Source organism: Trichomonas vaginalis, chromosome IV, assembly GCF_026262505.1.
Source record: "Trichomonas vaginalis G3 chromosome IV, whole genome shotgun sequence".
Lineage (NCBI taxonomy): Eukaryota > Parabasalia > Trichomonadida > Trichomonadidae > Trichomonas > Trichomonas vaginalis.
In genome coordinates this window covers 16,831,211-16,847,468 of record NC_067206.1, presented here as the reverse complement: position 1 = coordinate 16,847,468, position 16,258 = coordinate 16,831,211, and the positions used below count along the sequence as shown (strand labels likewise).

The following is a 16,258-nucleotide window of genomic DNA, read 5'->3' as shown; positions in this document are numbered from 1 at the left end:
AAAATTTCTATCGAACTTACTCCAAGCAAAAATAACTTAGTCATTGCACCAACACAAGACCCATTCACTCTTACAGAAGTAGTGGGAACAAATAAAACGTCATTCGCCGACTTTTGCAAAGACAAAGTTGACTTAGACTTTGGTTTCTCAAACCTCAACACTGAAGTAAACTATTATTTCAATGCTGCTGGAACTGCTTGGGACCCAGTTAAGTTCACATGCGAAAAGTTTGAATGCAAGAGAATAGAAAGCAGACTTGCAGTCTATATGTTGGACCCAGATATTTCAAATGCTTTAGCTGCCAAATATATTGCAGTTCCACTTATGTTCCCTATACACCAAATATCTGTCAAAGACTTTGCAGGTGAAGTTGGAAACCAAAATCCAGGAGCCGCAGGTGCAAGAACAGATATTGCTTTAACAACTGCAATGAAACATGCAGATACTATGTTTGTACTGTTCAGACGAACTATAAATGACTATTCTTGCTTCTACAACCCTGGTATTAAATACCATATAAACATAGATGGCAAATATTATCCAAGAGAAGAATATTCTACAGTTGAGGATATGAGGTCATACAACTTGACATTAGATGCTATGAACTTTAACAACAACTTCACAACAACCATTAACCCTGAAATGCAAAGTTCTATTATGCCATATGTGAAAGTATGGACTCATACAGGAGCTCAAAACACTCAATATACAAATGGAGACCGTTCAAACTTTTGGCTTGGCATTCCATTTGCTGACTCAGAAGATTTTATGGGTGGTATTTCAACTGTTGGTACAGTTCAAATACAATATACTGGTGACAGAGACGGTCCAGATGAACTGAGAGCAAAGAAGTTTACAAAACCAATAGCACTTTTCACGGAAGATGCTCTTTTGAAGATTCGTTCGATGAAACCTGCTGGGGCTCCTCAGATTGGCATAACGACAGCTTCCATCGAGCAGATTTTGGCAGCAGGTCAGTAAGTTGTTCTTGAACTGACTTCTCTCCGTCAAATATTGACAGTACGCCAGTTTTGACATAAAATTGTAAGATAAACTTTCCTTTAGAAATATCGGTCAGTTTTGTTGTTATATTTTTGTCTGCTTCAAGAACTTTCACCATCTCGGTTATACCAACTTTCTTTGCTTTATGAAAATATTTTGGTTCAGCAAAGACTGCTATTCTATAACATTTTCCATTGTTTGTGTAAAGAACTATTCTATCAATGAACTTGTATTGTTTGTGTGTGTAAACTTTGTTCTGCTTCAATTCGAAGAGATACTCAAATACGTCCATCTTTTTATTCTAAGTAAAATGTCATTTCCGAAAAATAGAAGCGTAAGTGTTTCAAAAGGTTTAATGGCGATGGCAGATGTGAAGTTAAATTCACCAACTCAAACAAACAGTCAAAGTGTTGTTGTCAATGTCAAAAAAGAGATGTTGAAGTGGGGAAACCATACGAAGACGAAGATGGTATAACAATAGTTCCTGTAAAAGAACAACCAACATATCCTGAAGTTAGCAGAGACTTAAGTTCTGTTGCAGATATTCGAAACGACTACCAACAACTTAAAGACAAACTTAAAACTCAGGAGAAGATTTGTCAAGCTTTAGGTATAATGTTAAACTTGGTCGAACAAACCCTGTAAAAGTGAACTCATATGTCATCGCACCTCATGAAATTTTGAAAGAACTATTGAAACTTTGACAGAGGCAGACGATATAAACATCAAAGAAATAGAACCCGACGTTAGTTGCTGTGGTGTTTCATATAATGTCATTGACAAGATATACGTTATGAAAGGAGGTGAAACGTTGAACTTAAAATATAGTTTCCCAGACGTCATAAAAATATTTGACGACCACAACATTTCATTAAAATTTATTTGCTAAGTAAATGGCAGAAGACATAGTGGTTTATACTATTACGACTAAAAACCCTGAGTCATATAATTCTATAACAACAAACTTACAAAGTCCTCAAGGACGATATTGTAAACTAACCTTAAACACAATGACGACTAAAGCCTGTTTTGCTCTTTTGACACCAGAAGATTTTATTGTTGTGAATGGTAAAAAATACTCCTTTGAAGATACTTACTCAGATATACCACCAACAGGTTTTGTTGACTTATTTAATACTTAAGGACGGATGTAACATGTGCTGCAACTAGAGCAGGTTTCATTATGTTTGGATGTCCGACTGAGTTTAGTATAAACGATATGAGCTATAATACAAAACTTATATCTGGTTTTTACTACCAACAGTTTCCTATAACAGGAAAAGGTGTCATACAAGGTTTGTCTGTTCCATTGACTTTAAGTACACCTATTTTATATATTGTTTCAAACTTAGGTTCAAAGTGCTATTCGAATGTCGACAGAAACTACTATGACCAAAAGATACTCATGCGTATAAACAACACTTTCTCTGCTGGTTTGCCTATTGTTCATTCGAATGCAGAGTTTTCAGCTTTAGTAAACTCAAACACTTTAGCAAACATAAACTTAACCTTAGTCGACGCAAACTTTGTTCCTGTAAAACTTTTTATGTCCTATGTATTTGTCAATGACGGCAGAAAGTTTCGAATTGGAAGATGCAACTGGTGAAAGTATTGTATTACAAGAACAACTTCAACAACAATAGCTCAAGAACAACAAATGGAACAAATGCAACAAATGGAACAACAAAGTCAAGAATAAAAAAAATATTTTTTTTATTTTTATAAAAATGTACAGAATAGACGTTTCAGATTTTTATGACTTCCAAGCGTTCAGAAATATGTGTCCATTTAGAGACTATAACAAAGCAGTCGAGAATTTGAAACGTTTAGTCATTTATGTCGACTCTGCCCCAGAATGTTATGTTATGAAAGAATGGGATGTTGTCTTTAACAAACCAAGAGCAACATAGTTTCAGAACAAGAATGTAGACAGAAACTTAAGAAAATAAAAGTCGTACAGGTTGGCATGAAGATGTTAGATGCTTGGGATATCTTATTGTCGAAGTTAGAAGATTTTTCAGTTCGTGGTATAAAGTTTTATACACCATCTCCAAACTTCTATTCTATCTTCACTGGATATAAATACGAACAAGTAGAATGGAAAGAAAATGTTATAGAAGCTTGGTTAGACCATGTCAAAGAAATTATATGCAATGGAAACGAAAGAGTCTATGAGTATATCTTATGTTGGTTTGCAAACATCTTACAATATCCAAGTGCTAAGAATGAAACTGCTCTCATTATAATTGGAAAACAAGGAACTGGTAAGAACACATTCTTTACAGATATCTTATGCAAACTATTAGAGGGCTATTCGAATCCGAATATGACAAACTTAGAAAACATCTGCGGTAAATTTAACTCTTCAATAGAGAATATGAAACTTATAGTATGTAACGAACTTCAAAGTATAGATACAACAAAAGTTTTGAACTCAGATGCTTTGAAGAGTCTTATAACAGACAAAGTTGGAGTTGTTGAAAGAAAATATAAAGACCAAAGAGTTTGTGAAAATGTGCAAATTTCATTATGGTTTCAAACAATGCTGTTCCGATGAAGTTAGAAAGTTCTGACAGAAGATATGTAGTTGTCAGAACGTCAGATTCTCATATGCAAGATACAGAATATTTTGACGACTTAGCAGAAACTTTGACATCTGACTTTTACAACCACTTGTTCTCATATTTCATGACATTAGATATTTCTAAGTTCAATCCAAGACAAATTCCACATACCGAAGAAAGACAAACATTGTTAGAAGCAAACAAGAGTGTATATGAACTGTTTATAGATGAGACTAACTTTGAGTGTTTAGATGAAAGGTCGTTGTACGATGAATATAAACAATATTGTCAAGAGTATGGTTATATGACAGCGTCTAAACGAACATTCTTGGCAAATGTCAAAAATCTTTTAGATGTTCAGAATGGTGTATATACAAAGAAAAATTTTTATGAGTAAATTTTAAAAAAAATATTTTTTTATCCGATAGAAAAGATGACGAAATATATTTCAGTAAATAAGTACATGACAGAAGTCAAAGAAGAACTAGACCATTCATATTTTGAATGTTCTTCTACCATTTTGAAAAGTCTACATTTGACAAAGTTTGGAACATCGAACCAGTTAAGTTTGCTATTGTGACTAAAAATGGTGCGAAATTTGAAGACTTAGACATAGAAGGTTTGTTAGCAGTCAAAGAAAATTTTGACAGAAGGTTCTCAAACCTTAAAGAAGGCAAAGCATACAAACTTGTTATACCTTATGAACCAAAGAAAGCAGACGACTATGAATATTATGAGTCTAAGATAGTTGAAGTTCAAGGTAAATTGGGTAAAAAGATTTTAGAGTCTAAGCCAGTGTTTGCTCCTAAAGAGGAAGAGAACATTGACATTGACCCAGAAATGTTCTAAAATAAAATTTTATTTTTACATGTCAAATTTCTTTTTCTCTGGAACTGGCTCTGGTTCTTTCTTCTCTTCTTCTACTTTCTTTCTTCTACTCTTTCTTTCTTTCTCTCTTCTTCTTCTTTTCTGGTGGAGTTATGTCAAATTTGGCGCAACCATATTTATGTAAAAGTTCTTTGTCCTTTAATAGCTCTTCTATTCTGTTTTCTATTTCATCTTCAAGAACAGCGCATGTGCCTTCTTTGCATTCTAAGAACTTTTGTTGGACTTCATCTTTCCAATCGGCGTCATCTCTGTCAACAAGTCTGTCATTGACAAACTTAAAGACTTCTCTGCCTAATGTTTTATGGTTCTTGTCATATTCCCAGAAACAGAACTTTAGAACAAATTCACCTTTCTTGTTTACACTATGTAAGATTTTATGGTCGACAGATGTTTTAGAGTCGAAAAGTTTGTCTCGAATATAGATAGCGAAATCGCTAGACATTTTCAAAAAGATAAAAATTTTAATTTTTCTAAAAATATGTTAGAAAAAAAGTTTGCTGACATTGACAAGAAATTTGAGAATGTTTTAAACAAGAACAAGAGGAAGTTAGAAAATGCTCAGATAAAACCCATACATGACAAGTTCCTATTTGCTCAGAATGGTATAACAGGTCTAATCGCACCGCCTGGGTCGGGTAAGACTTTCACTTATCTTAAAATGGCTGCACAACAACAAGAACTAGATGAGAAGAACCCATTCTATGAGTTAGTTGTTATTTGTAGTACTTCTGGTCAATTCGACCAAACCGTAAATTCGTTCAAAGATATTATAAAGAAGTCTAAGTTAGTATGTATAAAAGACTCTGAGTTGTTAGATTGGATAAAGAAGTACCAAAGAAGAGTTTTGAAGTACAATGCTATAAATGAGTATATAAATTCGAAGTTTAAAGACCCAAATGAGGAAATGCAGAGAATATTAGAGAAGAAACACTTCAGAAACAAACAGAAAGAGATAGAATACATTTCGAAGAAATTGCAATCGTACGATTGGAAGACTTACCCTCATAGATGTCTTCTTATTTTAGATGACTTTGCTTCTCATCCTTTGTTAAAGAACAGAGAACAAGACATGTGTCGAATTCTTAAGAAGCTCAGACACTTTAACATCTCTGTTGTCATTTGTGTACAGACAGCAAAGAGTTTAAGTAAGGATGTTAAAAGAATACTTACTGACATTATACTTTTCCCTGGATTGTCCGAAGACGATTTCATGGAACTTATGAAAGAGTCCATGGCAGGTAAGTTTGACAGACATGAACTATGGGAGAAGTACAAAGTCATACAAGACCCTCATACTTCTTTCAGAATTCATATCTACGCGAACAAAGTTCAAATTGTAAAAAGTCAAGCTTGAAAAATAAAGAGTTTTAGTCTTAGTCTGTTGTGGTTCTGCAGCTTTCGGTTCTTCTGGCTTTGGAATGGACTCGGTTGGTGGTACGTCGGACATTGTCTTGAAACAATAAAAGACTTGTCTTGAAACAATAAAAGACTTGTCTTGAAAAAGTAAAAGACTTGTCTTGAAAAAGTAAAAGACTTGTCTTGAAAAAGTAAAAGACTTGTCTTGAAAAAGTAAAAGACTTGTCTTGAAAAAGTAAAAGACTTGTCTTGAAAAAGTACGGGTATCGTCTGAAATCAAGACCACTGTTCTCAAATTTGAGAACTTTACACCAAAAAATTTCTTGAAAAATAACGGGTCTTGTCTTGAAAAAGTAAAAGACTTGTCTTGAAAAAGTAAAAGACTTGTCTTGAAAAAGTAAAAGACTTGTCTTGAAACAATGACCGACATAGACCCAGCAGATGAGGCAATTTACCATCTAGAGCTACATGAGCCATCTTTGGTGTCAAGCTTGAAAAATAAATGGTTCATTTACTCTTCCTCTTTGAAGTTGTCGAAATACTCTGTTATCTTTTCTTTCAGTAGCGGCAAATCTTCTTTGAATGTAAGTATTGTACAACCTTTAATATCATAGTGTGTTTGAGGTAACGTATCTTGAACTATTTGTTTCACATCTTCATTTGGGGTCATTGAAATCGGTAAGTTTTCGCGATAGAACCAATTTCTGTCAGATTTGTAAATCTTAGCAAGGTCGTAAAAGCTTTTGTTGTTTCTTCTGACTAAATGCAACATAACCATATCTCTGTCTTCTTCATTTTCCATCTCTTCAGTATAAATCATATACTTATAGTTCTTTTCCTTTCCTTTTGGTACCGAACGTGGTATTCTTTTCTGAATGCTTTTGTCTTTTGCTTCAAGCTTGTTCTCTAGCTCTTCACGTTCTTGTCTATGAATTTCGTCAAGAAGTTTACAAACATACCATGAATAGCGAGCTGAAGCCCATTGTGCCACATTATTTACGAGAAGTCTATGAACATAATATCCTCTCAAACCATTTGGCAATTTTTCACGATTTTCATAGAGTTTTGGCGACTGGGGTTTTTTACTTACTCGCTGTTCTTCACTGTTTTCATAGAGTTTTGGCGAGTAAGATTTTTCTCGTAGTCGCTGTTCTTCACTGTTTTCAGAAAAAAGTATGTCTCGCTGTGCTTCGCTCAAAAGTTCTTGTGTGCTTTGGTTCCTAAACCAGTCTTGTGGTTTCTTAGTATCTGGTGTAGCACATGCTGTCAAAATACTTTGCACTTGGTACATATCGTCTTTGACCGAACGAATGAGACGGAGTTGTTTGTTAAACTGAACCCACTCATATTCTTCATTTATAGCTTCATGAACGATAGCAGTTGTTGTGTTCTCGGTTGTTGACATATCTGTCTTTATATTCCGGATAAAAAAATAAAAAAAAATAAAATTAGCGTTATTTTCTATCTTGTATAAAAGACCAAAAATAAACGCTTTACATGTATTTTTCAGCAACTTCGTCAAATAATTTTATAGCTTTATCTATCTCATCTACTTCAAACGTTTCTTTACCTTTTATGGGAGCACCATACATTTTCTCAAACTTTTCAAGTAGTTCTGTTTCAGCAGCTCTCATATCGTTAACGAACACAACCTTGACTCTATTGACTGTACTGTCATATCTTTGAGTTATATTATATGTTCTTCCTATCTTATATCTCTTTGTATTGAAGTCCTTCGGTTTCTGAACGATGTAAACTAAGCCTTCACTGCAACGTTCAGTATCGAATGAACCATATGTTATGAAATTATATCCAACAACTGGGTCAATCCAGAACAAAACTATTGGTATAAGACTTTTGTCGATGAGATATGCTCTTGTTCCATAGAATCTTACCGATATCATAAGCTCAGGATTTTTTGTCAAAATTTTCTGAGTAGAAGCATTTCTAACCCAGTCGTGGGATGTTTTCTTTTCAGATAGTGTTAGAATGTCTGACAAGGAATATTTTTTGTATTTCTTTGAGTATCTTACGTTTAAATCACCAATTCTAACCATTTTGGTGTCATTGTCTATCTTTCTAACTGTTTCAAACTCAATGTTTGACATTTCCTGTTCTTACATACAAAATAAAAAAAAATATTTTAAAAAAACTAACTTTAATTTTATTTTGTATAAAAGATACAGTTATATCATGAAATTTGGTCATTTTTTTACGATTTTCATGTGTTTTAGGCGTTCCTCGGTTTTCCGCGGGTCGCAATTTTTTACGATTTTCATGAGTTTTAGGCGAGAAAGATTTTCTATCTTGTATAACAGTTATATAATGAAAAAGTGTCATTTTTTTCAGCAAAAATATATTTTAGGGTAGAAGGGTATATCTACCCCGTTTTCTACCCTCATTTCTACCCTCTTGAATTTTCATGATTTCATCGTACATGTTTTGTCAAACATGAACGTATATGTTTTGTCAAGACTTCTTCGTAAATGTTTTGTCAAACATGAACGTATATGTTTTGTCAAACATGAACGTATATGTTTTGTCAAACATGAACGTATATGTTTTGTCAAACATGAACGTATATGTTTTGTCAAGACTTCTTCGTAATGAGCGTAAATCAGACAAAAATATATTTTAGGGTAGAAGGGTATATCTACCCCGTTTTCTACCCTCTTTTCTACCCCAGTTATTTTATAAGCGTTTTACATGGTATATGTTGTGATGGTTCATGACTTTAAACAGTTTTGTAGCTTCTATTTCTTCACGAAGGATATCAAAAATTTTAACTATGCCGAAGGTTTCTTTATATTTCTTCTTGACATCTGAAAGAAGGAAATCGTTAGCAGTTGGATAGTTTTTGTTCAGAAATGTCAACATGTCCATTTTATCTTCTGCTGGTTTCTCTACTTCTTTCTTTAAGTCAGTATGGTCTTTTCTCATTCTTTCTATCTCTTTGACGGAGTAGTTATATTTCCTCATTGCTGCTTTACATTTTGAACATTGTGGGTTCATTTTAGCATTGTACATTGAAATCTTACCTGCTAGTATGACTAAGGCGTCAATGGTTTTCTTTAACTCAAAAGTTGCTGGTTTTATCTGTTCGTTCCATACTTTACCTCTTTTATCTTTATCTCTTATCTGCCATACACACTCAGCAACTAACGAAACAAAGTTGTCGTAGGTCTTAAATTCTTCAGATTTATATATGTCAATGAAATATACCATATCGCAGTCTTTGTGGTTGCAATGAAATCCAAGAAACTCATAGTTTACCTTTCGTATGAACTTCTTGGTTTCTACTGAGTCAGTCAGTCTGACTTCAATTTCATCGAATTCTGGAATAGTGAGCTTTTGTTGTTGGATTTCAGGAAGTTTAGGTAGATGGTCTATAATATCCTGCATTTTATAAAGATACTGTTCATTTGTTTCATCTTTTGCACTACAGTCTAAATCTCCTTGGAGAAGTTCCTGCTTTATCTTCTGGATTTCTGTTTCGAAAGTATATGAAGAAGGAATGAAGCTTTTCATCTCTACTAACATTGAAGTTGGGTTCATGACTAACGAGTTTGGTGCTGTTGTTGCTAACATGTTCTTACAATAAAAATAAAAAAATATTTTTTTATTGAATTCAGCAACAAAATTCAAGAGTTTTGTGTGTTTTCTACGATGGTAGAAAAGAGGGTAGAAAACGGGGTAGATATACCCTTCTACCCTAAAATATATTTTTTGGTCGTTTACACTCATTACGAAGAAGTCTTGACAAAACATTTACGATGAAATTCATGAAAATTCATGAGGGTAGAAAAGAGGGTAGAAAACGGGGTAGATATACCCTTCTACCCTAAATTATATTTTTGTCGAAAAAAAATGGTTCATTTACTCACAATATTTTTGTACAAAACAACCCCAAGCTTTTAACCTCTCTTCTGCAGCTTCTAATGCTATCTTAGCGAGTTCATATTCTCTAAATTCTCTCTTTAAATCTTCTTGTTCCCATTGGTCTAGTTCGTATGGCGAGTCTCTATAACCAGAACATATCTCACGTTCATGTTCTATTTGTTTTTCATGCATTTTTCTAACTTCTTCTTCGAACAAAGGTTTTGCATTCTCTACTGTATCTTCAAGTTCTTCTTCATCTAACTTCTCATGAACTTTCTTGTCTATGGAGTCCAGAATTTTTCCAACTGCTATACAATATTTTGGAGAAGCCCACATTGCTATATAGTTTACAAGTCTTGGGTCTACATACATTCCTCTAACCTGTTTGATTTCATCAGGAATTCCTGCATGAACTTTGTATAAAAAGCAACCCGCCGTTTTCCGCGGGTTGGTATATTCTTCACAAAATGCCTTAAAATACTCTTCCCAGGACTTATTTTCCAACAACCTTCTAAAGTCTTTCCTAAACTGCTGACACATATTTGTTACATTTATATAACCATCCTTGTCTCTACGTAAGACTTCAATACCGTTGTAAGTGCCTTTTGTGAATGTTTCGCCATTAGATTTGTTCGTGAACGTTTTTGCTTCGACTGTCATACTGTTCTTACAATAAAAATAAAAAATATTTTTGGCTTAACCGTCGGACATTCGTTTGTGGCTTAACCGTCGGACATTGTCTTGAAACAGTGCAAATATTGTCTTGAAACAGTACAAATATTGTCTTGAAACAGTACAAATATTGTCTTGAAACAGTGCAAATATTGTTCTGAAACAGTGCAAATATTGTTCTGAAAAAGTACAAGTCTTGTTCTGAAAAAGTACAAGTCTTGTTCTGAAACAGAAAATTTTTCTCACAAATTGAGAGCTTTTACGGGAAATTTGTTCTGAAAAAGTACAAGTCTTGTTCTGAAAAAGTACAAGTCTTGTTCTGAAAAAGTACAAGTATTGCTCTGAAACAGTACAAGTATTGTTCTGAAAAAGTACAAATATTGCTCTGAAACAGTACAAGTATTGTTCTGAAAAAGTACAAATATTGTTCTGAAGCAGTGCAAATATTGTTCTGAAAAAGTACAAATATTGTTCTGAAGCAGTGCAAATATTGTTCTGAAGCAGTGCAAATATTGTTCTGAAGCAGTGCAAATATTGTTCTGAAGCAGTGCAAATATTGTTCTGAAGCAGTGCAATGGACAACATCGAGCCACATTCAATACTTTTTCAGCACTTCTCCGTAGTTATATATGAAAGACAATTCGAGATAAAAGTCGTAGTACAATGGAACAATATGTTGCACACCATTTGTTGTGAACCAAACTTGAAAGTCAGAGAAACTGTTACTAGGTGGTTCGTAGAATTTAGAAGCAAAGTCATAAAAGTCCTTACCAATACATAGAAAACTATTGTTGCTTGAACTGAAACTTGCATGACACATGACATTTTGAGGGTCAAACACGTTTCTATAAACTGTCAAATCTGCTGGTGGGCGTATAAACCAGAACGGACCGTCAGGTGGTAATGGTTCGTTCTGGTTTAGTAACCGAAGAAATTGTGCCCAAGAACGTTTGTCTACTTGCCAAAATAAAAACTGTGTATCTCTTGGAGGGTTATTTTCAATCCTTTGAAATGAAACTGTGGAGTTCATCTTGTCATATTCTAGTTTCAGATAGTATGTTCCATTTAGTAAAGAATCGTATTTTTCTTGAAATTCCCAGTAGTATTTGTTTATTTGAGTTTGAAAGTCATTTAGAGTCTTCTCAAGACTTTCGTCTGAACGAACTGTAAAGATTCTCATTTCGTCAAATTTGTCTAGTAGACCATCATGACCTCTATACCGCCCATGAAAATATACCGCAAACATAAACGCGTTAGTTCTTTTTGAAAACAAAACTCTTCTAAATCCTATTGCCTTTGCATCTGAAGGACTTTGAAGCCAACGAATTGGAAAGTCAAACCTGTAAGCACCGGATGAAATTTCTTCATCTGATATTGTCCTACCGGCATTTGTAAAGATATAGTCTAACGGTTTTGTATCTGCTACTTTTGTTCTTTGTTTTTCAACCTGAAACATTTAATATATGTAAAAATATACTGTTTTAAAAAAAATGTTTTAAAAAAGTATGCCATATAGCTTCTTGAATTTGTTAAGATATAGTCTAATGTATTTTCCATCTGTATCTCTAGCGTTTACATAAGCACAGCCTTCCTTAGTAAAACATACTTGTAATTTCCTATAGTTTACGCCGGTATAAAGGTAGAAAGAGTCCTGTTCTTCGCTATAGTAGTAAAACTCAAACGTATGCTTACCATAGTCTGTAATTTCAATTGCTTCATCTTCTAGTTCGTCGACAAATTCGAATACAATATCTCTAAATTTGCCTATGTTCTTACTGTTTTCAGAACAAGTGACCCAGCGTAAGTTTTCAAGTCTATTGTCGTTTCTTATATGGTTTATGTGGTCTACAAAAGGTAGATTGTTAGGATTCGGTATAAAATGAGTTGCAATGACAACATGTTTAAAATAGTGTTTTCCACCAATCCTCATCCTAGCATATCCGTCATTTTGCTCCCATTCGCTTAAAACTCTTTTTGTCTCTTTCTTCCTTATTTCAAAAGGCTCAGAACAGTGAATTTCATATTTCTCATCTAACAAACAAGTTTCCCAACGGTCCTTTCCGACAGACTCAGCGTACATTTTTATAAAAATAAAAAAATATATTTTTTGAAAAAATGTTTTTTTCTTTTACTTTACGTAACCACCAGCTGCCATAAGTCTTTGACGCCAACCCATACCAGCTAATGAAGGTTGACTTGGTTTAGTCTGGAGACTAAACTTTGGTTTTGGTTTATCTTCAGTTTTTGGCTCACCTTCTTCTATTGGTTTTTCGTCACTTTTCGGTTCCTCTGACTTTACCTCACTTGCTGGAACAGTTGTGTCGTTAGTATCTTCATAAATATCATATGCCATTTGTTTTTGTTTTCCTTTCAACTTTTTGTGTTTGTTGTAAAGTTTAGAATATTTCGACTCTAAGTCAATGAGATGTTCTATAATGAACTGTTGGTCGGTAAAATATACTTTTCCATCTGTTGTCTCATAAACTCCTTCAGACTTCAATATTTTATTTGTGAGAGTTTGTTTCTTTTTTGAGATACTAGCCGTTCCATTTCTATGAAAAGTGACTTTATAGTTAGGGTTTGTATTTCCAGACCTGGCACTTTCTATTATTGAATTTTTCTCTTCATCTGTAAGTTCTTTGACAGGTTTTGACAATGGTTCTGAACTTTTTGTTTGTGGTGTCAAATCTACCGTTTCAACTTCTTCGGTCATTTCATCTCAGTAAAAAATTTTAGTTTGGTTTGTTTTCAACTGGTTGTTTAGGTTTTTTAAGTCGGTCTAAAACTTCCTGAGGTATAGGAAGAACTTGACAAACACGTGGTTGTGTAACTGCTGGAAGCCGACAAATCCATCTTGAGCCCATTTGTCTCAATGCTGTATTGTTCATTTCATCTCAGTAAAAAAATTTACATTCCCCACGTTTGAGGTGGTTGCGGTTGGTTATTGTTTACCCACTGTTGTGCATGGTTATATCCTCTGTTAAAGAATCTTTCACCTTGGTCCATATAGTGTCCTGCTTGGTTATAGTAGTCATTTGCTTTGTTATAGTAGTTTCCTGCTTGTGTTCTTACATTGTCCATCCAGCCTTGAACTTTTCCTCTTGTTTCAGGATTTGGAATAAGATTTGCTGCATCTCGTGCTACATCCCAACCTTTCTGTACAGTTTGTATAATAGGTTGTGCTTTCTCTTTAAGTATACCTAATGTACTCAAAATCTTCCTTCCAACTCCAAATACACCTCTGGCTATTGTTCCCACTGCGGGCAAAAATCTGGATGCAACTCCTGCTAATGCGCCAAATAAACCCATTTCTTATGGGTTAAAAAATGACGAATCCAAACAAGGACCCCTATGTTTCTAAAGCGACAAAGAAAGCACTCATGATAAAAATCTTTAGTTCAACACCAAATGCTTGGTTTATGGATATCTTGGAAAACATTCCGAGGTATAGAGAAGATGGACCACCATACTGGCTAATATTTGTCGGTCAAAACACAAGATACTGTGAAGCCATACCATTACAGTCCAAAAATATTTTAGATATCTTAGCAGCTTTGACAATATTCGTTGACAAATACCATCCAACAAAACTGACATCTGACTGTGAAAGTTCTTTCAAATCAGACGATATTAAAAACTATCTGCGTTCAAAAAATGTAAACCAATATTTCATTGTCGACCAAAACCATTCTACTCTTGGTGTCATTGACAGTTGTATAAAAATCTTAAGAGACTTAAACCAACCACAAGGCGGCGAGGTAGATGAAATGTCATATGACGACAAGTATAGACATTTCTCCATGGCAAAGATGAGACAAGTTTTAAATATTTACAATAGCCGTAAACAAAAAGGTTTGGGAAACCACTCCCCTGAAGAAATGAAAAACAACCCTGACTTAGAGAAAGACTATATATTTAATAATTTAGTCAAAAGAGACAAACAAGAAAGAATGCCAGGCTTCAAACTTCAGAAAGGTGACAAAGTAAAAATAGAAATACCTAAACGCGACCCATATGAAAATACTATTGACTATGACAACAATGGGAACTCGACAGGTACTCGCATTCGTGTTCGTAAAAATAGAAGAAAGTATACAAGAGAATATTATGAAGTTTTAGGCAAACATGGCAAAATGTACAGACTGCAAGCAGAAGATAAAACTACTATTGTCAGACCTCGTTTCAAACTTGTTAAGGTTCAAGGTGGTATACTTTCAAAGACAGTTCCTAACAAATATAAGACAACTCCTGACGAATATGCTAAAGAAGTTGAAAATGACGACTAAGCATTTCTATACCATGCGTAAACTGTCATGTAAGGTGGCATGTAGTCTTTACTTTGTCCCGTTGTTTGCGTATACTCTGAAACGAAATGTGTATGGTCTCCTCCTACCTCAGTGTTATCCAAGTAACAATTTATAGCAAACTGAACGTTGTCTTTAACATCATATCCTTTACCTTTTGTCATTCCTGTCCAATCCCAATATTTATGCCTATGCCCACCTTCTCGAGATGTAGTTAAACTTACGTAGTGACTGTGCGCAGGTAAGTTTTCACCTGAAATCGTTTTACTTCCACCTGTTTCCTTTGAAGAGTTTGCACAATACAAAAACCTGTCGACTATTTGAGTCCACGTACCAAAACCAAGTACTACTTCTGGTCTGGTAGAGTTCATTGACGTATAAATAGAACCAACCGGGTAAATGGTTTGAAGTATTTCTGTCTTTAACGTTTGAAGCTCTGTTTTGTCAGCTTTCTTATCATATAAATCTTGAGCAGTGAATTTAACTTTGTTTTCATCCTCCATGACATAGACATTTCTACATTTAATGTCTTTCATCGTTGTTATGTCATCCTCCGATGTTAAACCTTGTGGAAAGTTAGGAGGTTTCCAATTTAATACATCCCCACCAGTTCCATCAGGTTCTTCAACCGTTCCTGCAATATTTTCTATACCAACAGTTGCGAAGAAATCGTGTGTATGTCCAACGTCACTTTTCTTGTTTAAGGTTTCTTGTAAGTTTGTAATATTTGCAATGGTATGTGTATGAGTCTTTTTAGAATATTCTTTGTCAGCTCTTGTCACTTCACTTGACATTTTATTGTCAACATATGTTTTATCTGCCTTGTCATCTAACTTTTCTGGTAGTTCATCTACGTCATAGATGTTATGTGTATGATGTTTTTGTGGGTATGTTCTATCTGTCCATGCGAGAATATAGTCTCTTGTTGCATCTACATACTCTTTGTCAGCTTTCTTTTCAACATCTGCTTTCAAAAGAAGTTCATCTATAGGTTTCTCGTTTAAAGTTCCTTTTGTTGGATTTATACAAACAGTATGGTTCTTACTGTCTTGAAATAGAAACTCGTCTGTCAATGGTTTAATGTCAGTTTTAAGTTTCCTTCTTTCAATGACTCAGATATCTTAGAATAGTTTGAAAAGTTTGTTGTGTTCTTATTTAGAGCTTGTATAATGAGTTGTCGGTTGTGTTTTATTTTCTCATAGACGCTGTTTCATTTGACATTTTTATTCTAGATAAAATATGCTTCCAATAGAAAAAGAAAATTCAAGAGTTGCTACAACTAAACCATTAGATGAACTTTTTACTAATGTCGGTCAAAAGTTTGAGACAGAGACCGTAAAGCATGAAGGCTATCGTTTTGACTACCCGTTAAGATGGTTAAGAGACCCATCTGTCACAAAAGCTATTGGCTTTCGTAGAATGAAGTTTGTGTCTGTAGAAGATAAAAGTTTTCCATTTATTGTAAGGTTTCATATAGATTATATATCTGAAGGGAAACGAAAAATGTGGGAAGAAATTGAGCTAATACAAGTTGACCTTTCATCTTCTCTACAGACTGCGTTAAAAAATATAGAAGATAAAATAAATTCATGT

The 16,258-nt window shown here is 34.2% G+C and overlaps 11 protein-coding genes and 2 pseudogenes across 13 annotated transcripts, besides 1 other annotated feature; 2 read left to right on the top strand and 11 right to left on the bottom strand.

Annotated features, from left to right (window-relative positions):
* Window positions 1-16,258: part of a mobile genetic element that runs on past both edges of the window.
* On the top strand, window positions 3,329-3,970 carry TVAGG3_0108760 (annotated as a pseudogene). Its single transcript has one exon. A coding segment is annotated over exon 1 (642 nt).
* On the bottom strand, window positions 4,467-4,896 carry TVAGG3_0108750 (annotated as a pseudogene). Its single transcript has one exon. A coding segment is annotated over exon 1 (430 nt).
* On the top strand, window positions 5,113-5,808 carry TVAGG3_0108740 (protein of unknown function, DUF4106 family; the record flags this gene model as incomplete). The annotated part of the gene is made up of 1 exon (XM_051223073.1): window positions 5,113-5,808. One exon carries the CDS (start codon window positions 5,113-5,115, stop codon window positions 5,806-5,808), a length of 696 nt encoding a protein of 231 aa, XP_051108059.1.
* Window positions 6,322-7,215, bottom strand: TVAGG3_0108730 (KilA, N-terminal/APSES-type HTH, DNA-binding family; the record flags this gene model as incomplete). The annotated part of the gene is made up of 1 exon (XM_051223072.1): window positions 6,322-7,215. The coding sequence occupies one exon, from the start codon at window positions 7,213-7,215 to the stop codon at window positions 6,322-6,324; it is 894 nt and encodes a 297-aa protein (XP_051108058.1).
* TVAGG3_0108720 (organellar and viral DNA polymerase type B) lies at window positions 7,304-7,918 on the bottom strand (the record flags this gene model as incomplete). The annotated part of the gene is made up of 1 exon (XM_051223071.1): window positions 7,304-7,918. One exon carries the CDS (start codon window positions 7,916-7,918, stop codon window positions 7,304-7,306), a length of 615 nt encoding a protein of 204 aa, XP_051108057.1.
* On the bottom strand, window positions 8,502-9,398 carry TVAGG3_0108710 (organellar and viral DNA polymerase type B; the record flags this gene model as incomplete). The annotated part of the gene is made up of 1 exon (XM_051223070.1): window positions 8,502-9,398. One exon carries the CDS (start codon window positions 9,396-9,398, stop codon window positions 8,502-8,504), a length of 897 nt encoding a protein of 298 aa, XP_051108056.1.
* Window positions 9,687-10,349, bottom strand: TVAGG3_0108700 (uncharacterized protein; the record flags this gene model as incomplete). The annotated part of the gene is made up of 1 exon (XM_051223069.1): window positions 9,687-10,349. The coding sequence occupies one exon, from the start codon at window positions 10,347-10,349 to the stop codon at window positions 9,687-9,689; it is 663 nt and encodes a 220-aa protein (XP_051108055.1).
* TVAGG3_0108690 (uncharacterized protein) lies at window positions 10,957-11,817 on the bottom strand (the record flags this gene model as incomplete). The annotated part of the gene is made up of 1 exon (XM_051223068.1): window positions 10,957-11,817. The coding sequence occupies one exon, from the start codon at window positions 11,815-11,817 to the stop codon at window positions 10,957-10,959; it is 861 nt and encodes a 286-aa protein (XP_051108054.1).
* Window positions 11,857-12,441, bottom strand: TVAGG3_0108680 (His-Me finger endonucleases family; the record flags this gene model as incomplete). Its single annotated transcript, XM_051223067.1, has 1 exon — window positions 11,857-12,441. The coding sequence occupies one exon, from the start codon at window positions 12,439-12,441 to the stop codon at window positions 11,857-11,859; it is 585 nt and encodes a 194-aa protein (XP_051108053.1).
* Window positions 12,490-13,074, bottom strand: TVAGG3_0108670 (phage tail repeat-like family; the record flags this gene model as incomplete). Its single annotated transcript, XM_051223066.1, has 1 exon — window positions 12,490-13,074. One exon carries the CDS (start codon window positions 13,072-13,074, stop codon window positions 12,490-12,492), a length of 585 nt encoding a protein of 194 aa, XP_051108052.1.
* On the bottom strand, window positions 13,094-13,249 carry TVAGG3_0108660 (uncharacterized protein; the record flags this gene model as incomplete). Its single annotated transcript, XM_051223065.1, has 1 exon — window positions 13,094-13,249. The coding sequence occupies one exon, from the start codon at window positions 13,247-13,249 to the stop codon at window positions 13,094-13,096; it is 156 nt and encodes a 51-aa protein (XP_051108051.1).
* Window positions 13,269-13,670, bottom strand: TVAGG3_0108650 (uncharacterized protein; the record flags this gene model as incomplete). The annotated part of the gene is made up of 1 exon (XM_051223064.1): window positions 13,269-13,670. One exon carries the CDS (start codon window positions 13,668-13,670, stop codon window positions 13,269-13,271), a length of 402 nt encoding a protein of 133 aa, XP_051108050.1.
* TVAGG3_0108640 (phage tail repeat-like family) lies at window positions 14,644-15,459 on the bottom strand (the record flags this gene model as incomplete). The annotated part of the gene is made up of 1 exon (XM_001292098.2): window positions 14,644-15,459. One exon carries the CDS (start codon window positions 15,457-15,459, stop codon window positions 14,644-14,646), a length of 816 nt encoding a protein of 271 aa, XP_001292099.2.